Here is a 22,376-nt window from a genome sequence, read left to right as displayed (position 1 = left end):
AAAATTTCTACTTCATCCTCTTAAATTTACAACTTTATTCTCAAATTATTCAAACTATTGGTGTGAGAATGTATTCTTGTAAAATTAGGATTTTATTCTCGTAATTAAATATAGAAAAATGTAGCCTGGCCCTAAAACTCTGTCGTAGAGCTGAGCTAAATTCAACGTTCAAATAAATATTGTCTTTAAAGCGGCAGTGTTACGCGTTTTCCAGACACAAGGAGCCATTTTATAGCACAACCAAGTAAAAATGTTACCTTCAGTTGTTATGAAAATGCTTCATATATCAAATATCACTTACTAGAAATATGACACACCTTGAAATTAGGCCTCTGTCTCTTTAAGAAGCTCTGCCTTCAGGACGTCATCACAACATGTCTGCTCTATTTAGCAGCGTTTAACTGATTAGTAGCTGCTGTGATGAGCTCTGCAGTTCCACGAGGTGTTTGCTAATTGCTGCCGGCTAGTCTGAAGGAGCTGAATGTATTTAACTGTTTTGATTTTGGCAAGGGGTGAAAAAAAAAATATGAAGAAATCATAAAACAATATTTTATAGGAAAAAATACTTCAGAAAAAATCAAGAAAGTTGTTGTTGGTAGCAGCCCTTATAAGAGCAACAGCAACAAAAAAAGAGGTTAATTCTTAAGAAATATTCAGCCTCAAAGCTTTGGATAATAACAATCAGTTTTATAAGAAGCTAATCTGACTAATAATAAATCTGAAGAACTTTTTTCACAGTTGCAGATTAAACAAAAGCCGCTGAAATATCCTGCACCTTGTAAAAAGAATCAAATTCATATCTATAAGCTTATAGCTGAAATTTTACTACCATTTTCTTTTATCTTCCTGTTAAATTGACTTGTTTAGAAAACAATTTCATATAAATTGTTTAATTATTCACTGCGTTATCATCTCTTTGTGATTGTTGACCAGGCGAATAAACTGTTAATTAAATTTTTTTTTAAACTTAGGCAGCAGTTTGTTCTTATAACACAGTTCTGACACTAATATGTTTCTCTAACAGCTGATGCAAAAATAAACTACAGCAAAGTAGAGAAACTACAAATAGAAAGTTTTAAATAATTAGAAAAAGATAATAATTTGACGAAGAAGAATGGGACTTAAACTTAGACACAAATCAGGATTGCTAACAAAGATTTCACCACAAGCAGCGCAGAAAGAAGGTTTTCTATTCAACAAAGCAACCAGACAAGATTAACAGGTTAGACCAAAGCATTAGGACTCAGAGGAAAAACAACAAACTGATGGAAAATTCAACAAAATACCTTGATAACATATCCAGCATGATTCTTAACACAATTCTGGTTTCTTTTGCTTCAGGAGCAACAAGAAATCCATGAAACGGGGCGAACGTTGCTCACATTTTAACCAGAAAGAAAACATCCTCTTTTTAAGCAATCATCTTAGCAGCAGATTAGATTTTGAGGAAGAGGGAATGGATATCAAAATAGCTTTGAAAATACATGCAAGTTTTACAACATGAATAAAACATTTGTTCTGTTTTTGTTTTAAGCTTGTGAAGAAGCATCAGCGCTGTTATTACAGAGACTGAGCTGTTAAATTAATATTAACTTGACAGATTTAACATAATTTTATGTGGCTCAGCTGCTATTGGTGATCAGAGGGTCGAACACTGAAAAATATAATTTATTTTCCTAAAACACTGGTTGGTTTTTTACCTGGTTGGACCAGAACACAAACAGATTCTGTTGAACAATTTAAATGTATATTAAGTTTTTAGTTAATGTCCCAGAAATTAATCCCCAGAAGTTCTTAGGAAATGTAGATAAAAAACAAAAGCACACATATAAAAGCATAAAATTCAATGTCTGCTCACATTAGGCAATAAAAACATTTATTTAAGGTTTGATCCAACCATGTAATGAACCACCTACAGTGTTTACTGGTCTGCCTGCTTTATTTTTTTAACTGTGTAATTCATACAAATTTTTAGGGTTCAATGCAGAAATTATTTTTAATTTAGAAACCATTTTTTCTATTCAGTCGGTCTAGAGATTCTGTCTAAATTACGTGACTGACAAAAAAAAGACCAACGAATATTACATTTATAAAGCTGCATACTGTATCAAACTGCATCCGTTTATATTTGAATAAAAGTAGGTTTGTGCATAAAACTTTGCAACTTAAATTCCAAGTATTAGGCTAGCTTAGCTGCATGGCTTTTTCTTAATTAGAAAATAAAAATCTAATAATTATTTAAAATATAGTTGAGCAGACTAAAATAGATTCAAAACTCCCAGGACTATGAATTGCGATTCTCTCTATATATTTTTTTTTCTGCATCTCTAATTGGTTGTGTTGATTTTTTTTTTCAAATTCTTGTATTTAAATACAAAAAGTCTGACGTTTGACATCACAGATTGTTCACAAAGTTGTTTTCTCGTTGTTATAAGAGCTGCAGAAACCCTCAAACACAAAAACTCCCTGTTTTGGATGTGAACAACCAAAAAACCTCTAATGAGTGTAATAACCAGTAGAGGAAGGTTAATTTATAAATTAGAAAAATCTTGTAATTCCTTCATTCTTTTGGATTCACACCTAAAATCTAAAAGAAATTGCCAACTTTCTTTATTATTGTATGTCTTAAGAATAAAAGATGGAATCGGCTAAAATACCAGGCCAAACATGCAGAAAAACTAGAAATGTATATCTACAGAAAACAGATTTCCATTTTTATCCATTTGTTCACCTAAACAACAAATCTTCCACATGCACCACGGAGTACCACACAGTTGTTTGCTCGAGCCTCTGCTTGATGTGGGTTTTATTTCAACAATATTATAAATATGATGTTTGTCTAAAATTCTTTATTCATTCTTTGCCTTTATTTTGTTTAGTTAACAAGTTGTTTCTCCAGACATTTATTGGTGTTTTAAGTTCTGTTACGTTGCTCTTGGCAGTTACCATAGTAACCTGTAACCGACAGCTCCTCCTCCTTTTTCTGTTGCCGTTAGTAACTGAGGTATGCATTAGCATCCGCTCTGTATGTTCTTGACAAGTATTGCATCTTAAAATATATTTTGGACAAATTTTATAGTGTGCAGTGTTTCAGGAGTAAAATTGCCATTTTTTTTTACGTTTTTAAATGTTATGATTGTTAAAGTTGCCCATTTCAGCCATGTTTAATTGTACAAATGTTAACTTCTTGCTGCTATGACCAGCTGCCAACTGGTGATAGCAGTCGGCAGACTTTAGACGAACACAGAAAGGTTACACATACACTCCCATGAAGTTAGATTTTTAAACACATTATCGTTTTCATTTCTTAATGGCTCATATTCAGATGCATTTACTGATAAAGTATATTTGAAACCAAAAGTTTATGTAAGTTATTTCTTCCACAAAATACCATCAATAAGTTACTGCAACAACGAACACATGGTCAAAGAAAAACCAAGTAATTAATCCAAAGTGGCCTATTCAATGCAGAGAGGACTTTAGGGTAAATAATCTGTTTGGGATTTTCAGAGCTCTTATTAACAGATTCTCATGATTATATAGATACAACCGATTCTTCTGCTATATTTACAGCATTTTTGTACACGAACATTATCAAACTCAGAAACCTGACCTGTTATATAATCGATTAGCTCAGGACAGAAGGCAACAATTTAACCACATAGTCAGAAAAGGAGGACAGAAATGTCAAAATCACCATCATAAAATGAAGTTTTTCCTCTAATATTGTTCCATATATGAGCTGGAGAGTATTAGATTTAAATGAGACTAAACATGGCTCAATATTTTTGTTACCCAATAAACGTAACAAAATTATGCAACACAACACATCTGGTTTGACAAGTATTTAAATAAACATTAATAACCACATTTAAAAATATGACCCACTCTAGTGGTGTAACTGGAATCTTAAATACAAATATAATTAATGCTTTAGTGCTGATTTACAGTGGCGTGAAAAACTATTGAACTTCTTCATTTAGTTGCATTTAAACTGCAAACATCAGTGTACCTTTATTGGGATATGAAAGCAGAAGTGGAAGGAAAACGATTAATAATTATCAATGTTTTGTTCAGCCAATGTGTGCTGCAGGATTTCTGTCTGTTTTTTTAAATCTAGAGACAATACTTTTCTCATTTTGCCACAGATTCTAAAATGTATTCCAGTCTAGACTTTGACTGAGCCGTTTAAACAAGGAATGCACCGATCTATTTTTTACACTTTTGATACCGATACGGATATCTGAGATTTAGTATCGGTGGATATCGATCTGATACAGAAAAATAGTGTTGAACTGACTTAAAGCATTTTGTTTTTTTAAACATACCGAGTTACAAATTTATTTGATAGATAACTGCACCGGTACAGAACACTTAAATAAAAAATAGCTTCACAAGCTTCGTCAAGTATATAAAAACAACGCAACTTTGGTTTGTTCAGTCAATGTAAAATAAATGAGAAAAACTTAAACAAAAGGTTGACTATTCTGGTCAAACATGTAAACAAAGAAACCTTTTTTCAAATGGTTCAGAAATCTAATGTAAAACAAGTAAAGCATGATGTCACTCAGAAAAAGCACAGAGTTAGACAGAATAGATCTAATTCAGACATATTGTCACGATACCTGAATATTTTTAGATATCAGGGCCGATACAGATACTAATATTGGATCAGAGCATCTCTAATTGTAGCACATTTATTCAGTTCCCACCTAGGTGCTTCGAGAGGCTTTTACATCTTGGAAAGTTTATAACCTAAACGTCTTTGGTCTCCATGATGCCATTTGTTCTCTGACAAACCTATGAAATGAACAAACTATTCTGAAAGTTGTTAGTTGCACAATATTTTATTTAACGAAATGCGAGTAAAGAGGACTGAATACAAATTTTTATTTTCTTCACATCCATGCACTGCTTTGTGCTTTCCAATGCATAAAATCCCAATAAAATTCACCAAAGTTTGTGGTTCAGCGATTAGGAATATTTTAAGACACTGTAGATCATCTTGTTGCAGCGTCAATCCATAATCACCCAGCCCATGACTCACTGTGTTTAAAAGAAAAACGTGGATCTTCCTAGATATAAAAGCATGCAACAGATAGACTTTGAGCTTTGCTTGTCACACAACCACAACCATGCAGAGAACAAAAAGAACTGGATACTCACAGTGTCATCGCTTCGGTACGGGTTAAGTTTGTTGTACACTGCTTCAATAACACTTCGTCTGCAGGAACAAGGGTAAAACAAATCACTTTAACACAAAAATATCCTGTTTTTAAGCTGATAATTTATTGGATATCATGATAAAAAGCCCAGTTTATCATAGCAGAAGGTATCGCTTACTTGCTGGCCAGCTCTCCACCAGGGGGGAGGTTCGGGATGCTCTCAGACGCTAACGTCCGCATAACATGGACCAAATCTGGGACGCCTTCGTCTCCCTGCTTTTTGATGATCTCTGTAAGAAAAACACAGGAATGTGCGATATGGCTAAAATTAATATCACAATATATATATATGGTTGGGTCTCATGCAGTAATGATACGTATTATGATATAACTTGTATAAAACTTACAATAGAAACAGAAAAAAAGAATCAAATACCAAATAGTGGAATATATGTATTTAATAAATACAAAAACATTTAACACTTGTTTCTGTGGATGTTATTTGTGTTTAATGTTTGTAACTGTTTTGTTTTATGCTGCTGCCTATAATCTGATTTTAAAGGAGACCTGGCAATGATGGGCAGCAGTATTATCTCAATGGTGACTACCTGGTCAAATCAAAGTTAAATTAAGTTAAAAATGTATATCTAGAAACACGGTAACTTTATTGTAATGGATGTCTGTGTCAAATCCTGTTTTTTCTTTCCAGTGTTGACTGGTTTTGTAGTTAGCTGCATTGCTGGTATTCAGTGATCTGCATGCTTCGTTTTAAGGTGGTAAAGCAAACTGCTTGTATGTCCTCTCTTCCACATACTTTACAGATTACAGATTACATTTTTCTGCTCCTGGTCTGATTGTTTAATCCTCCGGCGGTCTTAAGAGACGGGGTCATTTAAACTGCATACATTTTTTAGTCTGTGTGCAATTCAGCACTGTGCACTTTTACGAGGTTTTCTTTTTGTGGTTTCAGAAAGGCACCATCATCCACGCGCTTCCCCCGCTGTCCGACCGTGACATCTGCCGTGCTCCTCCAGAGTATAAACCGATTTTGCACTGATGAATAATTTGGCATATCTAATTATTAATATAAAATCACGAAAAGAGAATCTGCTTTTATAAAAATCCCCTTACTAAGATTGTTTTAATGCTCTCACATGTTGGCCAAAATGTTTATTTCCAACTGAAAAAGAGATCCAGTCACTCTTACGCAGGGAATTAAGTAAATAAAAAACATTATAGTAAATCCAATAAAGGAATATTGCTTGAACAATATGTCGTTTATTACTTTCCTGCTAAAAAATAAGGTATGTAATAAAGCAGTTAAAGCTACATTCAGTTTTCCAAGGATACGGTTCACACAGCAGTTAAATGTGACCTAAAACAGATTTTTTTCATGGCTAATTTGAGATCTTTCCACCAAGAGAAATTTTAAAAATCAAATTTCATCTAAATCAGATATGTTTCCAATAGCGTTCAAAGCGTCATGTTGCATTTTATCCGATTTTTATGCCACCGATGTCAGATAAGTGTCGTAATTCTGCACCAGAAGAATCCAGACAAAGTAAATCCAGACGTAAACTGGATTCCCGAAAACGTGGAATCGTAACAAAAGCTTCTTTCGTGTTATGATCTTGTGATGATACTGTCAGCTCCCGTTGCTGAATAAACTTTAAAATCAATCCATAAAGTCATTATTGCTTCTATAAATAATGCGCTGCAATGTGACGTCAACGTTTGGGGTTGTAAATTGTTCACACAGAAGTCTGATTGTGTTCGGGTTTAATTTGTAGTATGAACTTCCTTGAAAAAAAAGAAATTGGATTTCAGGAAGAAAAATGTCAATAGAGGATTAGCATCTCCTGTGTGAACATACTCCAAGTTGCTGAAAACTTCCTGTATCTCAATTAAACGTAAGAGCGTCTGTGCTCATTTTGCCCCTTAGCCATTTTGTATCTGCCTACACCACCGATGGAACGTCGACAATTGTTGATATCAATAATTTTTCATTTGTTTTTTTTAACATCTGAAATTCTGCTAAACTGGCGACGGGACTGTTCCCGTTTCATCTACACTTTTCATTCCATGCCGGTTTTTTTTAAAGCAGTTATGAGGAACTGTAGGAAAACCTCAAACTGCTGCAGCGCAAGTTATTCCACAGGTCGTTGCTAGGTAACCAAAGAATGAGAGTTGCTAGGTAACCAAAGAGCGAGAGCGAGAGAGAGAGAGAGAGAGAGAGAGAGAGAGAGAGAGAGAGAGAGAGAGTAAGTACATCCATGCCATTAAACTTGCTCAGCTGCTTAATGGCGTCAGGTTTGACCTCTGCATCAGGCAGAGGTTGAACAGCTAAAACTTTTCCTCTGCCTACATTTCCCAGAATGCTGTTCAGTTCAGTGAATATTCTACATATTGCATATTCTATCAGGTCCATTTCTATTGATACTGATCACTTGTCTAAAAAGGGGTAAAATGGAGATAAATTGGTAGGAAACGAGGGTCTGAAGCAGAAAACTGACCTGCAGCTCACTAAAAGTTTATTTTCACATTCAGACTGAATTAGGTGTGGCTACATCTGGTGCTGCAGATGCCGCAGCGGCTTGCTGTGGCCCCCTGGCTCTGGTATTTGTGTTATCTATTTGGGTGATCAGTTGGTCACGATCCTTAGCTTTAGAGAAATGCTGTGACGCATTTCCAGTGAAGCCAAAGCAAGGGCTTAAATATTTATAAAAATATTTGTTTAAATAGACGTACACGTTTAAAAGTGCCTCAGAAGTCACATTATTAGTATTTAAACGATACATGCAGGCAATAAGTTTAAGATTTCACTAAAAATAAACATTTTTAGAAGATTTTAAGAGGTGGTTAGGTGCAGTTTATGCTAATCCTTAACTGAGAATTTTACAGATGTACATGTCTAAAATTTCTCCTCAACATATAACCATAAATCAAAATGCATAAATTGAACATAGCTTGATGAGAAAACAAAATACACTGACCTGCTGTTAAATCTCAAAGAAATGATACATTTTAATTACCATACATTCTCTTTTATCAGGAAAGATTTCAGCAAAGATCATAAAACCAAATGCTAAACCAATTTTTACTCAACAAGTAGTTTATGTTTATATGAATTTACCGAAAACGTTCCCGATCGTGTGGAGTCAGAGAGAAAAGCTGCAGCCCTGGTTTAACTCAGTTTGCCTCAAACAAATACAGTAAAATATGTCCGGATCAAAATGTTTTCAATATCTGCTAACGCAGCTTTTTTCTCCTAAATTCACAGTTTTAGTGTCAGATTTTACTCCAAATAAAAGGGCATTAGGATCAAGTTTTCATCTCTTTATATTACGTGAAATAAACTTCTCGGACTGTTAAAACTACAAATTATTAATATCGGAGTTGGGTAGTTACTTACTAGTTAACTTGAGTAACTCTCTGGTAAAAATAAGTATTTTTAGGAGTATTTTTACTTTGTTGTACTTTTTACTTAATCAGTTACTCAGTACTTTTTTACTCCTACTTGAGTAATTTCTTGCACGTCTACTTTTTAATTTTACTTGAGTATGTGGAAGCAGTGCTGCTCTTGCTTGAGTTTCGTTGCTCTCCCTCCCTCTGTTTTATATTAAATCAATGTTTTGTACCTTCTACTCTGGTTTCAAGATATTTGTCCAGCTCCGCCTCACGTTTCACAGCTTCTGGAGAAACCTTCGGGGCCCCAGGAAAGCAGATTAACACAACACTCATATTGTCCCGGCTCCCCTGTGGAAAAGAAAATAAATAATAAAGCAGCAACATAAATCAAGGATAAACCAGGCTGCGCGTTAGCATGTCGGTGCAGGTTTGGCGGACGAGTCATACCTTGTACAAGCAAGTGTCAACAATCTCATTGCTGACTTTTTCAAGATCCTCTGTAACTTCCAGCCTTGACCTCACAAAGTCACAGAGTTCCTCGTTGGCCATGACATCCCAGATGCCATCACAAGCAAGTATAATAAATTCATCTTCCCCCTCGCTTCTTTCTATCGCATACACCTCAGGCTCTGGGGAAACGAGCTGCTCCGTTGGGCCTTTTCCATGGACACACTTGTAGTCGAAATCCCCCAGGGCTCTAGACACAGCGAGGGAGCCGTTAACTCGCTGGATCATGACCGAGCCGCCGGCGTTCTGGATCCTCTCCTTCTCCAATGGGTTGCTGGGTTTGTGATCCTGTGTGAAGAAGTGCACGGCTCCCCCCCTGCTGAGGAGACCCCGCGAGTCTCCACAGTTGATAAAGTAGATATGGCTTGGCGAGATCATCACGCCTACTGCGGTGGAGCCGCTGCGGTCCACGCCGTGCTTCTTCTCCGAGATGGTTCGCATGTGTTCGTCGATCTGTAGGAATCCCGTGCGGATGCCGTTCTTCACGCTGTCTACGCTGGTGTCCTCCTGTATGGCGCTTTGGAAGTCTGAGTTGCTAGTGATGTGCTCCAGCAGGTGCTCGCAGCAGTACTTAGCAACCTGAGAGCCGGCGTGCCCGTCATACACGGCGAAAAACGACCAGGGGTCGAGGCCGTGGGGCAGACCGATCACCGCAGTGTGTGCGTCTTCCATCTCAACCCGCCAACCCTGCATGCTGCTCAGCCCATACCTCAGGTTGTTACCCTCGCCATGGGAATTGTACTTTTCCATCTTTGGTTTGTCCAGAAATGCCCCCATTGTGTCCCTCAAACAACCTGAAAAACAGATTCAGTGAAACGTTGCAAAAGATTAGTAATTTTATCCTGAAAATGTGTTCAAAATGTGCGATTAATCGAGTATTCTGAAGATTTATCGCCTTAAAGGATTGGCACATTCTGCAGATTTTTCATTTGACCCCTTAAACATTTTTAAAAGGGTATTGGAAAAAAAAAATAGTTGTATCATCAACATATGAAACGCTCAACAAATTATGTTTCATTTAGCATCAACACAGTGCAGGGCTGATCTATTGACTATTTTTGAATAATAATTGAATAGCAAAAGGTGCTTGATAAAATATTTGAACCAGGTGAAGCTAAAACAACCTCTTAAAGAGTTCTGGGTAAAACATATGTACAGAAATAGATGCAAAATGGTTTTTTGTTGTTTTTTGCACAGTTTTGGCTTAACTACTGCTCTGAACATGTTTCAAAAAAGGTCTTAGAGTTAGCGATTAACTGTTAAATCAGTTGACGACTATTTCAATAACCATACAGAAACATCTGTGCAGTATTTTTTAAAATGACAGAAAGCTTGCCGTTTGTTTTAATCCTGTGGGTAATCCATACACCACCAAAGACAACATCCAAGGAGCCAGAGAGGAGGACGGATTCTCCTAAAGGCCAGCTTTGCCTAGGCAGCATGGCATTCTCGCAAACAATGTGCCATATGTATGCATAGCTTAGCCGTCACGCTGCAGCTAAGCTATGCATTCCCTTTCTGCAGCTGGTGTAAGGCCAGGATAACGCAACATGCTTGGCAGAAGCAAAACTCCCAGACGAGAGATTCAACTCTAATCAGCTTGTTTGGACATAATGTTGCTTTCAACGTAAAATGCTTCTTGTCACACAGAAAACCAGAGGTTGAAATGTGGTTCTTAAATTTCATGCATGTGTGAAAATGTCTCTTTAAAGAAATGAAAAATGTTGCTGTTTTTATTTAGGAGTTTTTAACTTTTGGCATTTTTAAAGGCTACAGCCTGTTAAACACACCTGATCAACCAAGCGGATTCACATTTTCAATAAAAAAAGAGAAAATTTGGGAATGAATTTCCAAGTGTCGTTTGTACACCTTTTTTTTTTTATTAATAACTACTAATGGCTGTGATATCACCTGAAAAACAGAGCTTTTTATTTGAATTCAAGTACTTAAAATTTCCAAAGACAACATAAAATAAACTTACTCTGAAATATCTTTTGTATCTATTTCCACTCCTGTTGATTTCATAGTTTGATGCCCATCTTTGATTTACCTGAAGTAGATTTCATTTTTCAAATCAACCAAGTAGTCCGTTAACTTGAGTTTTCAAACACTCATATTCTAAAAAATACACTAATTTTATATGTAAACACATTCTTACCGTCTTAGTGTCAAGGTAGAATATTCCTTGGTGCCGTTTTTAAACGATGCATCTATATTATAGGGTTCAACCTTTTCAATGAGTAAAGGAATTCATATTTTTACCACTAAAAATGCAAAATATTCATCAAACATCGTTTGTAGATGGTTTCATGGCAATGTCTGTCAATATTTTTGAAAAATATAAATTGTTAGTGCATCACTTTTCTTCCCAGGTTTTAATGTAACTTGAAGAACATAAATGGCCAAAAAATGTTTTAAATATGTTGAACACTGTAATGGTTTCAATTTTTTGACTACATTCATGATCTTGGCATCATTTAAAATTTATTTAAATGCTTTTTTTAAATACGAAATAATTTATTTTCAACTAAAATTGTTCTTAGCATACCAATTCGCAACAGATGTCGTCTCAAATTGCTTTATGAATCAGATCCAATTTATTTCCAAAAAAAATATAAAGAATGATTCCAATGGAGCAGAGAAAATCAAACTAAACTGCATAAATTGAAAAAGCATAATTAAATTTATATCATAAAGCCAGTTGGTAAAAAGTTATTAATCTAAAGAAGCTCATTGACTTTGCAGCAACCTCTCCTCCTGACCAACATGTTATGGCAGCAGACAGTTGATTGTTTTGACACACAACTCCTGAAAGCTAACACCTATAATTAGTTATCGTTCTTGGAAAGAAACTCGATCAGCTGTTCAAACATTAAGTCAAGAGAAATAAAATAGGTGCTATGTGTGCAGCAGAAGAGTGTAGTTAATGTAAGAAGTGAGTAAAAGCAAATAACACGTCTCCAATCCATCTGTGGCAGCAGATTAGCATCTTGAATGTTGAATTCAAAGCTCTCTTCTGTCTAAAAATAGTAGACGTGTTCACGTTTTGACTACTTATTAGGAACGCTGTCGGTGCTGAAAACATTCAAAATCTCACAAAGAAACTAAAGTATTCAAGTTGAATATTGAGGAAATGACAAGCCTCTCTCCACCGGTGATCGACTTAATTTTTAGACAGACATGGGTCCAACCCTGAGGCTAGAGTTAGCTACCCGACTGACCAGTTTGTTGGTAACAACCTGCTCAAATACCACAGTTCCGCTTGTGGTGGCATGAACTGGTTCCCATACTGGCCCAGTTCAGTCAGGATCAGTTAGGCCCGCTGGATGAAGGTCCAGCCCAGGATCAGATAAACAAACAGCCCTGCCAGTGTGCGGCCCTTGACCCTTGTCCCTCTCTACTAACTCTGACAGGCCTTCTCACCCTGTTGTGCTAACGTAACGTTAAAGCAGGCAGAGCCGCCAAAGCTGGCCTAATCTAACGTCGATACGCTAATTTAGCATGGAGTGCTAACTGCCCGGGTATCCCCTAGCAGCTGTTGGCCAAAGAGTAAAAAATTTACTTACCAAGCAGAGAAATTATCAGATGACAGCAACGCAATGTGCAGTAGGGACCGAGTGTCCGCAGTTACCACCAGAAGGTGTTCAACGACGAAATGTAAGTGTTAGCGGTGGCTAAGCTAGCTAGCTTACAGCTAGCAGTGAACTGTCGTCACTCAACACTCAGTGCATATAAACTCTGGAACTGTGCTCCCTCTTTACGCGCTCTCGTTTTGCATTACATTATCTCAGTTGGTGAGCAAAAGAATAAGCTCGGCTCTTGTGTTTCTGAGGGGGAGAATCAGTGTACGGCCAAGCCAGGGAGAGAAGCTGAACCGTCTGCCCCAGCCTCTCCACTTGACAGCTTGACAGCTCGCTAGCTAGCGTTAGCTTGTGAGACGCCACGGGGACAGGACCCGGATGTTCCAGACTGCGTCTATTCGAAAACATGACATCATCATTGCTGCTCTGCTGCAACCCATGTGCACGGAGAGCGTTACACAACGCTACATCTAAACCACAATGTCACACTTTTATATGTATGTGGTGGAAACAGTGATGTAAAAATCAAAATATATTTAAATCAAGGCTTGATTGGTATTACATACTCTACTCGTGTACAGACAGATTTAACCCTGTGAGTGAAGGTTACTGTTTTTTTTTTAACTGCTGAAGTGCAGTTCTCTGAACAAAAAGGTAGTCATTTGTGCACATCCTGGTAGTTTCTAATTCCTCATCTTAACAAATTGCTAATCATTTTGGACATGCAAGTTTGTCTTAAACCAAATGAGGAGATGCTGCTGCTGGTCCTCCCACTTGTCTGTCTCTAGAAACCAGGTGAAGAGGCAGCAGGAGGAGCTGAACTGGAACCAGGCTGCTGGTCTAAGTATTTCTGATAACATCACTAAAACTGCAAAATAAGATGGCTGTTCAAAGAGCTCTGTATCCAAACAAACTAACAGAAAGCTTAGTGGAAGGAAAAAGTGTGGTAGAAAAAATATTGTATTAAAAGATTGTAGCTATTATTTGTGGCTGTTCTGTTTCCCTGCTGTTTAAAGTCATTTTATCAGCTGGTTTAACCACTTCATTTGGAAATGAAGGTTGCAGAATCAGGAAAATGAGTGAAAAGCTTCATGATCTGAGATGCTCGTTTTTCACAGGCTGATTATAAAATACAGTAATTCTTGTAAAAGAAATCTCAAAAAGCTATGAATGCATATACTGTACTCTTGTCTTACTGATTTCTTGTTTTCTTTATTTTTAAAGTTTGAAATAAATGAACAAAATTAATTAATTAATTAAAACCTGAAGACAAATCATCCTTTTTCAAACAAACCCAATATTTATGCATCCAAGTCAAGGTGGAAAGCCCAGATTATGCATATCTATACCTGAATTATTTAGTATAATGAGAGAGAACATAAGTTGAAGAACTTTATTACAAAAAAAATTAATTATTAGCATCGATGCGGCATCTCTGCCAACCTTTAGATTAAAAAGTTTGGGTTCAGCTGGAGTCTCTTTGACTCAGTAAAAGCCCGTTTTCCTCCCTATGTGCTGATCTGTCAGAAAGCAACTCGGCGTTGGTCACTTACGTAACCTCTGCTCTGTGGGTGCAGAGGAGCGTCGCCCTCTTGGAGCTCCTGTCAAACTGAAACCCCGGAGTTCAGCTTATCTTGTGTGAACCATAATCTGATCCAAAACAAAAACAAGGACACGCTCTCTCAGAGGTCCCACAAAGCTTAGAGTGTCCATGAAAACATAAAGTCACAATCACAATTTAAATTTCATCATAGAAAGAGAACTGCAGCATTTTTATTACTACCAGTGAAATTTTAATGTGAATTATTTCTGAGTTAGTAAAAATTTAATCTCTTTGTAACGTGTGAAGTCATGGGAAAATCAGGACAAAGATTTCAGACTTACACAGAGTTGTACACAGAAATATTTCATATGAACCTGTTATGCAAAATTCACATTTCCCATGTTTTTATACTTCCATGTGGGTCTAAACTTCTAATTAAAACACACTTGGGCTGTTTTTAAAACATACTGTTTTTAAAACATACTTTCCCTGTTTTATTACTAAAGCAGTAATAAAACAAACCACTTCATTTTACTGGTTTGGGGCAATAAAACTGTTTTTTAAGAAGTAAAAGTTTTTGGTGTCTGGAAAATTAGGGGTTTCAAAAACCTCCCAGTTGTTGAGTCTCACTCCGCAGTTACCTGGCAACTTCAGCGAAGTCTAACCCGTCACCTAGCAACCCCAGCTGGGCTCCAGCACGTTTGGTCAGCTGGTTTTACTGCTGTATGTGCCATACAATGGCTGCTGGAAAACACAACAAGTGTTTTATTGTTGACTTACCATCCAGAAACCACTTGCTGGATTCTTGTTGGTTGTGCAGGAGGCTCCACTTCTGCTTTTCAAAAATGTACTGCTGTATAATTGTGCATGTTAACAGCCTTTTTTTTTTTTTTTAGATATTTTTGGCTCTAGTGGCCTTCATTTGATAGTTAACTGACAGGAAAACGGGCAATGAGAGAAGGGGGAAGACATGCAGCAAAGGTCACCAAGGCCGGGAATCGAACCTGTGACAGCCATGCTGAGGACCAAGGCCCCCACACATGGGCCGTGCCAAAACCCTGCACCACCACAGCACACCCCTGTTAACAGCCATTTTGACGTATAAGTGTGAACGATGAGTTCCAGCAACTTATTTGGATTTAAAATGACAAGACGCCCTAAAACAACTCATTCTGTTTTGTTGTGAATCTTCTAAACTCTGTGTGCTGATGAATAAAGATCTCTGAACAAAGAAAATTAATAGTTGATATTTTCTCACAAGTGTATATGAAAAAAATCAATGTAATTATTAAGTGAAAGGGGAAAAAGCTGCCACTGCCTCTTTAAACTCTGGGCAGGGTCAGTGCAGCGTAGAACATCCTGTACATCTCATGTCTTTATACGGCCTAATAAGTTGGTTTTATTTCTTCTTCTTTTTTTCAAGAAAACTGAAAGCTCAAGGATGAAGACATTGATTTACTTCTGGGTGATTTTCTGAAGAAGACACAGCGTTAAAAATGTAAATCAGTTCTGTGAGGCTGTAAGATCATTTTAGACATATAGCAGCATGTACATCCTGACTGCCAGGGGACTGTTTGTCCTGAGTGGGACACCACCAGTAACAGGATACGTCCCAGTACATACACTTCAAATAGCATGCTGATGCACATCATGTTTCTAAAATTAACTTGATTTTTTTTAAAGAAACTTCTCACTGAACTGTACTCACACTTTGTGTTGAAAATAGCAGCAGCAGGCCGACATCACCAACCAGATTGGTCTCTGTTTTTGGAAGAATCATAACTCAACATGGTGCATTATTTACTACTAAGAGTAGAAGATTAAGAGACACCAGACTCAATAGTTGTGACATGTATTTAGCTGAAACTGTGTAGATTAATTAACAGCTGTTAAAATTGATAACGATGCTGTTTGTTGTTTGAAAAAACAGGAGTCAAAAAAGTAAAAAAAATAACATTTATTATACATTTACTAGTTTTAGTGCATTCCTCTTTGAGAAAATGGTAATTGGATGGGTGAAAATATATTTAAAAAGTACAAAACTGTTTGGCAAATAATAATATGATATAATATATTTCTCTCAATGCGGAGAAGGAAAACTATTTAATATAATTTATGTATTCATAATTTATTAATTGTATTATCTCCAGTCCAGAGACCTGAGAGGAAAATCACTCAATCAGACAGCAATGAAACATAAGCCTGTAGTAATATGTGTTCCACTGAAGAGCAATAAGGTTTAAATTAGCGAATTTACACTTATTTTATTAAACCTTATGTAATAATGTTTGAAAAAGAGTAAAAATGTTTGGACTCATCTGCTTTGAAAGGTCAGTGTTCTCCTTTCATTTCAATGAAAAACATTTTTTATTCATTTACCACCAAATGAATAACAGAAATGACACAACTCATCACGAATTATGTAAAATGCCAAATGAAATGAAATAATTGCAATTTTTTATTCTGTTAGTGACTTGTAAAATCTATTAAGGAGAATTTTTAATCTTTAAAATACTTCAAATTTGTAGAAAAGATTTATACGTTCCAGGAAACGGTAACAAAACAAACCACAAACATGCAGTTTTTTCTAATAACATTCATATAATACAGTCATTATATAATCAATAATCTGTTTTTGTATTGTAAAGGCACATTGATGCTTTAGATTGTGCTCCTTTTTATATGACATTGTTTTACTGAATAGCTGAGAACCATGACCAGTTTTAATGACAGTGCATAACCTGCAGGCCTTTAGGGTGTGGTACGTTGTTGCCATGGATGCATGTTTGTGTGTATAAACAGTAAGAGGACAAATATTTCTAAATACAATGCCCCAAAATTAAAACATTAGGCATTTTATAACATTTTTATTATCATGTCAGATGTTTTTAATTAACTTTTAATTTGTCTGATTGCATGTAGGAAGAAAAAGAAATTATAATAATTCACATCAACCTTAACATGCCATCCTTCAATCCAAACAAGGTGGTGGCAGAATCATGCTGTGGGCATGCTTTTCTTCAGAAGAAACAGGACAGTTGGTTAATATTAATAGGAAGGAGCTAAATGCATAAAAGCATTGCCTCCTCAGCAAGACATGAATTGTTACCCATCCATTAAGGTCGGGTGTGTGGCAGAACATGCAGAACCTTGGCCTACTCAAAGGTCTGACCTAAATCCAAAAGAGAAGATGTTGTAAGACCTGGAAATGGATGTTCACAGATGTTCTCCACACATCCAGGTGAATATTTCTGTCTCTAGATGTGCAAAGGAAGAAATCTAACCCAAAATGTTAATTTATTTAATAAGGAATAATGGGTGCTAATTAACATGAGTACATTAAAACAACCATGTGTGCCAGATTTAGCCACAAGAGCGAATTTTCATCTGTTGATGATATAAAATAAAGAAAAACAATTGGCATGTACATGGAAGAACACACGTAACATTTAATTTACAGCAAATTACAAGAAATGGTTAGTAGTGGTACAAATGAGCAATTATAAAAATCAAGTTAGCTATAGTTCATTTGTAGTTGGTTCAGAGGGGCTTAATTAAAGTGCATTCCACACTTTTCAGATTTATAAACCACTTTGTGTTGGTCACTCATATATGAAATCCCATTAAAACAGACTTATGTTTGTGCCAAAATGTGGAAAAAGTTTAATAACTAGCTACATAGATAGGCCGATCTTAATTTTGAAAATATTACTATAGGAAGTGACGTCATTACAGTTTAGCTTCCTCTCTGCAGTTGTTTTTTTTAATTCTCCGTATTAAACTCCTTTTCTGACAAATGGATTGGTGCTTTTCCTCCCTCCTGTGGAGTTTTATTCTTCTGTGTTTGCTTGTCCACGTCGTGTGTTTTATTTTTGGAGACGCAGACGTAATTCTCCAGCTAGCTAGCTTAATAGGACACAAACCAGGTAAGATCCGGACTCTGGACACTGGGAGTTATGAGAGGGGTGCGCCTGGTTCGGATCGACACAACAAGTGTTGAAGATCAAAACTGTTTCGCAAAACCAGGATTGTCAATAAAATCGGTATTTTTCGGAATAACAAATGCACAGTTGTCGCGTAACATCCGTTACAACTTCTCTTCTGTCCCGTTATGCTGCCGTTTGCTCTAACAGTTAAACAGGAAGTTACCCCTTCAAAATAAAATCATCGCGACTCAAACGGGAAGTTAACCACGGTTAAAACGAATTAAGAGTCTAAGTCATTTGTACGTTGTAGTCAACCAGATTCTGCAAAAATGTTTTTATAATGTTTTAATATTGAAGTGTCAGGTTTTGTATGAATATTGATCAAATGTGTAACATGAATTAATCTACTGTTACTTTTTCTTATTGTTATGGTTTATGTTTTAAATTGTAATATCCAGTATTTATATAAAAACCTTTTACCTTTTTTTATTATTTCAAGGAGATAAAGTTCAAACACAAAATGAAATATTGTTTCCTAAAGATGAAAAAAATGGGCCCAAACACTGAACCCTGGGGAACTCCACTGGTTAAACCAGCTGAGTATATTCATTTATTTACTAGAGCTGTTGTTTTTCCATGATGAACTCTAAAATAAAGACTTAAATATTAAAAAATGTGAACATAACTACAGATCCACCTTTTCTTTAGGATTTCTTACATAAATAATAGACTGAGATTTGGTAAATAGTTTAAATTTAATTGTTTCTGAATTAAAATGTAGTAAAGTAGTTTTGTTGTTGTTTTTCCCAGAATCCAAGCTGAGAGGCCTGGTGGTCTGGGTCACCGGAGCCTCCAGTGGGATTGGAGAAGAACTGGCCTATCAGCTGGCGAAGTGCGGGTCTCGACTCGTCCTGTCCGCTCGCCGTGAAGACCAACTGAACCGAGTTAAACTAAAATGTCTGGGTGAGTTATTCGGTTTTCAAATAACTTTCCTAAATGTCTTAAGAATTTATATTTAATCTAAAATAACACGAGTGTGTTTCTTTTATGTCTTCTTCAAGAGATCTCCAGCCTCAAAGACGAGGACATTCTTGTTCTTCCTCTTGATTTGTTGGAAAGGAAGTCGCATGAGGAAAAAACAAAAACAGTGATTGAAAACTTTGGACACGTAAGAGCATCACATTTTTTGCATCCAGAGGAGAAAAGTGTTTTCATCTCCTTTCACAACCAAGAAACTAGTTGAGAATACAAATATTTTACAAGAGGGGTAAGACATTTAAGACTATTTAAAACAAAAAAGCATGTAGTAAACGTAAGAAAAGGTTTTAACAAGATGTACTTAAAGTTTTGCAAAATAAATATTTTGATATGACTGAAAAACTTCATCCTAGCGCAAAAACTGTTATTTTTATAAATTGGGGTGTTTCCATTAAGCAAATTTATTTTCGTAATTTCATGTTTGCACACTTTTATGGTTAACTGAAGTACAGCTAATGTAGATGACCAGCAGCTATGGTCCGAGTACTACCCCCTGAGGAACACCCTTCAGTATATATATCTGTACATACTGGAATACTTAAATGTAAAGCAGTTATTGTGGAGTTTTTAATGTTATTTAACCAAATAGAGACATAATGACAAACACGGAGAAGCAGTATTCAGCTTCTATGCACCACAAATCTGGAACAAACGTCCAGAAAACTGCGAAACAGCCGAAACACTTGAGTTATTTGTTATACAAATAAACTTGATTGGTTGATTGAATGAGGACAGAATCAGTTCCACTTTGAAAATTCGATTTCAAACTCTCGACATTTCCCAAACCTCCTCCTCAGATCGACGTCCTGATCAACAACGGGGGCCGGAGCCAACGCTCCCTGTTCCTGGAGACCCACGTCGAGGTTTACGAGGCCTTGATGGAGCTGAACTTCATCGGCACGGTGTCTCTGACCAAGCAGGTGCTGCCTCACATGACGCAGAGAGGCAGAGGGAGCGTGGTGACCGTCAGCAGCGTGGCCGGCCTGGCTGGGGTGCCCCTATCCACGGGATACTCTGCCAGCAAGCACGCGCTGCAGGTGACGCCATTTTAACCCTGTCCAACTTTACTGGACGATAAATTGTCCCAGAAGTTATCGCTATAAACAATAGTATTGTTTGTTTGAGACCAATGGTAATAGTGTAATAATAATACAAGTTCTCATGTAATGTCACACTTCTGTGAACTTTGTAACTGACAGCCATCTTGTTAGGCAGTTACTATGACAACAGTAAGCTGAGAATCTCACCTCGTTCCTGTCTAAACATCATAAGTACCTCACAGCTACTACTCAGCTACGACTTTTGAGTACTCTACCCACCTCTGTGTAATTCTAAATATCGGTGATATTCACTTCAGTACTTGTTGCCAAATTATCAAAATTAGCTGAGCTAATGTAGTTTTTTTCCACAGGACATTTTAATTATTCAAAATAAATAAACAGCAGAATAACAATTAAAATAAATGAATAAGTCTCTGAAAACAAAATTGTCCTTCAAAAAAGACTATTTGATAGAAAAGCACCAGACTGAAGACTTTTATCATCCAGTTTTTGGTAGAAAAGAGAAAAACAATACATCATGCAAGTGAAAATTATTGAGCTTATTTTAATTTAACATGCAATAAACTGATTTATTGCCTTGTCATGAATCTAACTGATAATTACCAGCGTAACGAGAACCTGTTTTGTGGGTTATCGTCCACAGGGTTTCTTTAATTCTCTTCGAACTGAGCTGACAGACTTCCCAAATATCCTCATCAGCATGGTGTGTCCAGGTCCGGTTCAGTCAGACATCGTCAACAACGCCTTCACTGAAGACCTAAACAAGGTAACACATTTTATTTTCTCTCTAAGCCTCTGACTACTTGGCTGTTTCTGCTTTCTCTAACTGTTTTCCTCTTCAGCCTGTGGCCATAGCTGGCAGCCAGGAGCACAAGATGTCGACGAGTCGCTGTGTGCGTTTGATGCTGGTGGGAATTGCAAACGGTGTGAAGGAAATGTGGATTGCCCAGCAGCCCTTCCTGATGTTTTACTACGCCTGGCAGTACGCACCGACAGTGGCCTGGGCCATGACCAACCAGCTGGGCAGGAAAAGGGTGCAGAACTTCAAAGCTGGTGTGGTACGTTTGTCTTCAACACTGCAAAAACACAAAATATTACCAAGTAGTTTTAGTCTAGTTTCTAGTGCAGAGATCAGCTACAGTGACGTACCTCTGCCCGACACCCGCAGCTTCAGGAGAGTTTGAGGCATAATGGGAGGAAAAGGGAAGAAATCTACCAATCGAGGAATATTTTTCAACATTGAAGTCTGTGTATTTAAAGAAATGTCAGGGTCAAGCTTGTGGCCACGGAACAATTACTGGAAATTTAAAAACCTCTCATTCAGTTTTCATCCTTGAATGAGAACCATTCTGATTTTGTTTACTGCTGTGCCAAATCGGAGCTGACAGGCAGCCCTTTCTGTTGCAGGACGCGGACTCCGCATACTTCACTAAACCAAAAACCTCCTGAAAGACGACGCATCCTGAAGGGGAAGGACTCTGCTGCATTCCTGACGCTGGCTGTTTCCTACCAGAAAAGATTTAAGGGTGAAGGATAGCTTTTTTGAAAGCTCGGCGCTCCTTCCATCCCAGATGTAATTTCTTTTTTAGATGAAAATGTTTAACCTTGCCTGAAGACCGTATAAGTAAGAATGAATATGCACTTGTGCTGACCTTTCCGATGCACAATAAAATCAGTTTTAGTAACCTGGTAATGTTTAAAAAAAAACAAAAAATTTTTGCCAACATTTTATTTCAAGTATGTACATTTACACATATATAAAAATTACTATGTACAGAAATCTGTGGACACATTCCTTTGAACGCCTGTAAACAACTGATTGTAAACAAAAACAATAGCACTGACATAAAGAGAGCAAGATATTCCCAAGGCACATCCTTGATATCCTGAACAGAACATTCAAATTATCGTCCCTTTTCTTGGCGACATGGAGATGAAATCAGAAAAATGTGGAAAAAGTTCAATAAAACCAGATGTTTTCCTAAAAAAGAAATGGTTTCTCTGTTCAATTCCAACAAATTGAAATGTGCTCGACTCAGATTTTGGCATTAAATGCTTCTGTAACGCAGCATTATGTAATAATACATGCAAAATGTAATAAAATCCACATTTTGTAATGTTACATTTTGTGCTGATTATTTCAATTA

At 36.8% G+C, this 22,376-nt stretch overlaps 2 protein-coding genes across 5 annotated transcripts in view; one reads left to right on the top strand and one right to left on the bottom strand.

Annotated features, from left to right (window-relative positions):
- The window catches only part of ppm1aa (protein phosphatase, Mg2+/Mn2+ dependent, 1Aa), a 35,079-nt gene extending 22,054 nt beyond the window's left edge, over positions 1 to 13,025 (bottom strand). The window contains exons 1-6 of one of the 4 annotated variants that reach the window (XM_008400038.2): positions 12,647 to 13,024; positions 9,021 to 9,874; positions 8,804 to 8,921; positions 5,344 to 5,455; positions 5,167 to 5,224; positions 4,874 to 5,075 (exon numbers count right to left, since the gene is read on the bottom strand). In XM_008400038.2, the coding sequence (XP_008398260.1) occupies positions 5,028 to 5,075; positions 5,167 to 5,224; positions 5,344 to 5,455; positions 8,804 to 8,921; positions 9,021 to 9,857 (1,173 nt within the window). In that variant the 5' untranslated portion in view covers positions 9,858 to 9,874; positions 12,647 to 13,024 and the 3' untranslated portion in view covers positions 4,874 to 5,027. Of the gene's footprint in view, positions 1 to 4,873; positions 5,076 to 5,166; positions 5,225 to 5,343; positions 5,456 to 8,803; positions 8,922 to 9,020; positions 9,875 to 11,061; positions 11,192 to 12,646 lie in introns of those variants that run through there. The other 3 variants (XM_008400039.2, XM_081602997.1, XM_008400040.3) reach the window with 3 other exon arrangements.
- A 4,898-nt stretch (positions 13,026 to 17,923) lies between these two features.
- Positions 17,924 to 22,351, top strand: dhrs7 (dehydrogenase/reductase (SDR family) member 7). Its single transcript, XM_008400042.2, has 7 exons — positions 17,924 to 18,130; positions 18,941 to 19,093; positions 19,192 to 19,298; positions 19,966 to 20,205; positions 20,873 to 20,995; positions 21,072 to 21,287; positions 21,637 to 22,351. The coding sequence occupies exons 1-7, from the start codon at positions 18,001 to 18,003 to the stop codon at positions 21,676 to 21,678; spliced, it is 1,011 nt and encodes a 336-aa protein (XP_008398264.2). The 5' UTR covers positions 17,924 to 18,000; the 3' UTR covers positions 21,679 to 22,351.
- The last annotated feature ends 25 nt before the right edge of the window (positions 22,352 to 22,376 follow it).

The sequence above is a fragment of the Poecilia reticulata genome, chromosome 22, assembly GCF_904066995.2.
Source record: "Poecilia reticulata chromosome 22, P_reticulata-male-v2, whole genome shotgun sequence".
Classification (NCBI taxonomy): Eukaryota; Metazoa; Chordata; class Actinopteri; order Cyprinodontiformes; family Poeciliidae; genus Poecilia; species Poecilia reticulata.
Note: the sequence above shows the minus strand (reverse complement) of the source record. Positions and strands in the feature narration are given on the sequence as shown.